Source organism: Salvelinus alpinus, chromosome 6, assembly GCF_045679555.1.
Source record: "Salvelinus alpinus chromosome 6, SLU_Salpinus.1, whole genome shotgun sequence".
Lineage (NCBI taxonomy): Eukaryota > Metazoa > Chordata > Actinopteri > Salmoniformes > Salmonidae > Salvelinus > Salvelinus alpinus.
In genome coordinates, this window is record NC_092091.1 from 24,302,844 (window position 1) to 24,308,843 (window position 6,000).

At 46.6% G+C, this 6,000-nt stretch overlaps 1 protein-coding gene across 1 annotated transcript in view; it reads left to right on the top strand.

The window, feature by feature from the left end:
- Nucleotides 1-4,951, top strand: part of LOC139578425 (glypican-1-like) — a 67,437-nt gene extending 62,486 nt beyond the window's left edge. The window contains exons 8-9 of the mRNA XM_071405990.1: nucleotides 3,828-4,003; nucleotides 4,228-4,951. Coding sequence (XP_071262091.1) covers nucleotides 3,828-4,003; nucleotides 4,228-4,433 — 382 coding nt within the window. The 3' untranslated portion in view covers nucleotides 4,434-4,951. The remainder of the gene's footprint in view (nucleotides 1-3,827; nucleotides 4,004-4,227) is intronic.
- The last annotated feature ends 1,049 nt before the right edge of the window (nucleotides 4,952-6,000 follow it).

A 6,000-nucleotide genomic window follows, 5' to 3' on the forward strand; every position in this document is an offset into this window, starting at 1 on the left:
GAAGTGCATTGGAGATGTTGTACCCACTGTGACTATTAAAACCTTACCTAACCAGAAACTGTGGATTGATGGCAGCATTCACACAAAACTGAAAGCGCGAACTACTGCATTTAATCATGGCAAGGCGACTGGAAACATGACCGAATACAAACAGTGTAGCTATTCCCGCCGCAAGGCAATCAAACAAGCAATGTGTCAGTATAGAGACAAGTAGAGTCGCAATTCAACGGCTCAAACACGAGACGTATGTGGCAGGGTCTACAGTCAATCACGGATTAGTAAAATAACTTCTTTGTGCGCTTTGAGGACAATACAGTACCACCGACACGGCCCGCTACCAAAGACTGCGGGCTCTCCTTCAACGTGGCCGACATGAGTAAAACATTTAAACGTGTTAACCCTCGCAAGGCTGCCGGCCCAGACTGCATCCCTAGCCGCGTCCTCAGAGCATGTGCAGACCAGCTGGCTGGTGTGTTTATGGACATATTCAATCAATCCCTATCCTAGTCATCACACTGCACACTGCCCTATCCCATCTGGACAAGAGGAATACCTATGCAAGAATGCTGTTCATTGACTACAGCTCAGTATTCAACATCATAGTACCCTCCAAACTCATCATTAAGCTTGAGACCCTGGGTCTCGACTCCGCCCTGTGCAACTGGGTCCTGGACTTTATGACTGGCCGCCCCCAGGTGGAGAAGGTAGGAAACAACATCTCCACCCCGCTGATCCTCAACACTGGGTGCGTTCTCAGCCCTCTCCTGTACTCCCTGTTTACCCATGACTGCATGGCCATGCATGTCTCCAACTCAATCATCAAGTTTGCAGATGACACTACAGTGGTAGGCTTGATTACCAACAACGACAAGACAGCCTACAGGGAGGAGGTGAGGGCCCTCGGAGGGTGGTGTCAGGAAAATATCCTCTCGCTCAACATCAACAAAACAGATTATCGTGGACTTCAGGAAATAGCAGAGGGAGCACCCCCCTATCCACATCGACGGGACAGTAGTGGAGAGAGTGGAAAGTTTAAGTTCCTCAGCGTACACATCATGGACAAACTGAAATGGTCCACGCAACAGCCCCTCTCCAACCTCAGGAGGCTGAAGAAATTTTCACAAACTTCTACAGATGCAAAATCGAGAGCATTCTGTCGGGCTGTATCACCGCCTGGTCCGGCAACTGCACCTTCTTCAACCGCAGGGCTTTCCAGAGGGTAGTGTGGTCTGCACAATGCATCACCGGGGGCAAACTACCTGCCCTCCAGGACACCTACAGCACCCGATGTCACAGGAAGGCCAAAAAGATCATTAAGGACAGCAACCACCCGAGCCACTGCCTGTTCACCCCACTATCATCCAGAAGGCGAGGTCAGTACCGTTGCATCAAAGCTGGAAACGAGAGACTGAAAAACAGCTTCTATCTCAAGCACATCAGACTGTTAAACAGCCATCACTAACATAGAGAGGCTGCTGCCAACATACAGACTCAAATCTCTAACCACTTTAATAAATTGATTTAATAATGGTATCACTAGTCACTTTAAATAATGCCACTTTAATAATGTTTACATATCCATCCTCTTACATTGTGTGTATAAGGTAGTCGTTGTGAATTTGTTAGATTATGTGTTAGATATTACTGCACTGCCGGAACTTGAAGCACAAGCATTTCGCTACGCTCGCATTAACATCTGCTAACCATGTGTATGTGACAAAGGAAATTTGATTTGTTCTGGCTATGCCGTAAGGCTGTGGGCTACACTAGTTAATTTAGCAGACAAGATTTTCTTAGAACGCTAACCCGGAAGCTTATAATAAATCCTGCTATGCCCTCCGACGAACCATCAAACAGGCAATGTGCCAATACAGAACTAAGATTGAATCGTACTACACCGGCTCCAACGCTCGTTGGCTGTGGCAGGGCCTACAAACTGACTACAATGGGAAGCACAGCCGCAAGCTGCCCAGTGACACGAGCCTACCAGACGAGCTAAATCACTTCTATGCTCAGCTGTTCCGGACGACTGTGTGATCACGTTCTCCGTAGCCGACGTGAGTAAGACCTTTAAACAGGTTAACATTCACAAGGCCGCTGGGCCACGGATTACCAGGACGTGTGCTCCAGGCATGTGCTGACCAACTGGCAGGTGTCTTCACTGACATTTTCAACATGTCCCTGATTGAGTCTGTAATACCAACATGTTTCAAGCAGACCACCATAGTCCCTGTGCCAAAGAACACTAAGGTAACCTGCCTAAATGACTACAGACCCGTAGCACTCACGTCCGTAGCCATGAAGTGCTTTGAAAGGCTGGTAATGGCTCACATTAACACCATTATCCCAGAAACCTTAGACCCACTCCAATTTGCATACTGCTCAAACAGATCCACAGATGATGCAATCTCTATTGCACTCCACACTCCCCTTTCCCATCTGGACAAAAGGAACACCTACATGAGAATGCGATTCATTGACTACAGCTTAGCGTTCAACACCACAGTGTCCTCAAAGCTCATCACTAAGCTAAGGATCCTGGGACTAAACACCTCCCTCTGCAACTGGATCTTGGACTTCCTGACGGGCTGCCCCAGGTGGTGAGGGTAGGTAGCAACATATCTGCCACGCTGATCCTCAACACTGGAGCCCTTCAGGGGTGCGTGCTCAGTCCCCTCCTGTACTCCCTCTTCACACACGACTGCATGGCCAGGCACGACTCCAACACCATCATTAAGTGTGCAGACGACACAACAGTCTATAGGGAGGAGGTCAGAGACCTGGCCCGGGTGGTGCCAGAATAATAACCTATCCCTCAACGTAATCAAGACAACGGAGATGATTGTGGACTACAGGAAAAGGAGGACCGAGCATGCCAACATTCTCATCGACGGGGCTGTAGTAGAGCAGGTTGAGAGCTTCAAGTTCCTTGGTGTCTACATCACCAACCAACTAGAATGGTCCAAACACACCAAGACAGTCGTGAAGAGGGCACAACAAAACCTATTCCCCCTCAGGAAACTGAAAAGATTTGGAATGGTTCCTGAGATCCTCAAAAGGTTATACAGCTGCACCATCGAGAGCATCCTGACTGGTTGCATCACTGCCTGGTACGGCAACTGCTCGGCCTCCGACTGCAAGGCACTACAGAGGGTAATGCGTACGGCCTAGTACATCACTGGGGCTAAGCTGCCTGCCATCCAGGACCTCTACAACAGGCGGTGTCAGAGGAAGGCCCTAAAAATTGTCAAAGACCCTAGCCACCCCAGTCATAGACTGTTCTCTCTGCTACCACATGGCAAGCGGTCCCGGAGCATCAAGTCTTGGACCAAAAGCCTTCTCAACAGCTTTTACCCCTAAGCCATAAGACTCCTTAACAGGTAATCAAATGGCTACCCGGACTATTTGCATGAGTGTGTGGTTTTTCCATCCAGTACTGTGACCACAGCAATATAGTCCAGTGGATGAGAAGAGACCCCAGAAGAAGACAGGATAGAGATGATAAGGAGAGACTGAGATAGATGGACAGACACATACAAAGGATGACAAATCAATAACTGGTGAAATCGCTAGACCAAATCCCTGAAAGATAATTGATTTGTCCAAGCATAAATACCCACAGATTACAACAGAAAAAGACAACATAACCCTCAAAAACCTACTTGTCATACATCTCCATCATGGTCCAAATTCACATTACAATAATGTGCAGCAGGAGGCCTAGTCCAACATTTTTGTTATCCTCATGCAATGTAGTACCACAGAAATCCACAGTAGTACCAAATGTGTTGCCTGCGAAGTGACGTATTGATGTGTTCTGTGTCCAGGTATCTTCTTGAGGTGATGGGCGACGGCCTGGCCAGCCAGATCAACAACCCAGAAGTGGACATCGACATCACCAAGCCAGACATGACTATCCGCCAGCAGATCATGCAGCTGAAGATCATGACCAACCGGCTGAGGAACGCCCTCAACGGCAATGACGTGGACTTCCAGGATGCCAGTGAGTGACGGGCGGGAGAGGAGAGGGGGAAGGAGGGTTGAGAGAGGAGGGAGGAAGGGCCAAGAGTATAGTAGACAGGGTGAGAGAGTATGGGGTATTGGGTTTGGGGATGGGGGGTATTGGATGTGCAGGTTAGAGTTGGGAGTGTATCAGAAACATGTTGAACCGCTTGGTCTCACTGATATCCTAATTTCAATTAACCAATGCCTTTCCCTTGTCTCCAGGTGATGACGTCAGTGGTTCAGGAAGTGGAATGTGTACAGGCGAGTCGTGTGCCCGCAATGGACCTCGTGTCATTGTGCCCAAAGCAGACAGCACCAGATACTACAATCATCCTGAGAACAAGAAGGTGAAGAGCACAGGAACCCAGACCCACCCCTCCATCCTCCTCCTCCTGCTCTCATTGGCCACACTGCTGCGCAGGCGATAATGGACCGGTGGTGCATCCAGTCGAGACTGTGTTTTGGAGTAGGGCTCTGAGATGGAATAGAAGAGAGAAAAGGGGGGATGGGTGGGTAACTTTGCCAAAAAGGAAAGGATTGTTATTGAATGAATGGACTACCTTTCATTTTAATGAGAGAAACACAAAGAAATTTCCTAATCATTTTTTCTTGTTTAGATTTTTTTTTTTATGTGGCAAGTAGAGCTGGTCTTTGGCTTCTTTTTATTGTTTCTATGCTTGGGTGGTGAACAAGGGTGGTTCACATGCTAGATGCAATGTTTGGATAGCACAAGCTTCTTAGCGATCATGCCATTCTAATGTAAAGTCAATGTGACCTTGTTGCAATGTTCTAACAATGCCAATAACTTGACCGTGATGTTGTGAGAGCACTGTGAGAGACGGTTTGGTGTGTATCTTCAGTGTGCTAATCCAATGCATTTGTTTTTCATATCAATCACAGTGACAGGGAATTTGGATCTCTCAAGTATATTAAATCAAAAATAATGGTTTCTTGTACTTGTGATATACTTGCATCAATAGCACATTAACACAGCACCATTGACAAACTTCACTTGAGAGGGCATCTGTGAAAGCAGTATAACTATATACCTGACCTCTACTGAAGGACTGTAGAAAACCACTTTTGTCAGACTAGGCCTATAAGCCTCTCGCTGTGCCTGATATTTTCATTTATCCATCTGGTCTTAAAACTTGTAAAAGCCACCATTCTGTTAGCAGTCAGGTGATAGTGCACAGTTCACTTAGCCAGAAACACACAGCATTTACACATGCCGAAAGAAGCCCAACACACACATGCAGATCTTTTCACAAGAACAATTTCAATCGTAGTGTACCAGTTGTGACATGATGACGGAGACCTTAGTTAGTATTGTTCACTCAACACATCCTAGTGACCTGTCCAAAAAGAAAAGACGGGTCCACCTTTTTGTACATATTTTCTATGTCTTATAATATAATGTAATCTATGGTCATTAACCCAAGCTTAGGGGTCTGAACCTTCTCCACCTGCCATCTACACAGTTGACTACAGCTGGATGTGGAGTGGGAATGCCTTGACTAAAACGCAGTCACACGTTCTCCAAACATTGCTGGAATGTGAGATTGTAATGAGGTTGTATTAAGGTGCAGTCAGTGACGTAAGTGCATTGTTGGAGCTGGCTCATGTTCCCTCCGTCACACACAGGAGGACCATTTCAAAGTGTCTGTGTGTGTACAGTTACAAGTCTCATAGCGGAGAATAAATCTGATGTAGTGGCAAATTGTGTATGTATGGCCAATGGTGATTAAATGTTCATATGTTGGGGTTGAGTAATTTAAGACATCCAGACAGTACGTGGATGTTAGAATGGGGAAGATCTGGTGACACAGTGTTCGTTAATGTAACGCAGTGTAGGTGTCAATGTACGGTGTACGGTATGTAAGTGTGTGAATGCTTGTCTTTGACTTTGTGTAAAACTGTGTGTGTGACTGTTTGACTGACTGCATATAGGCACAGTATGAATGGATGCATGTAAAATGCATGCTTTAAGACTGT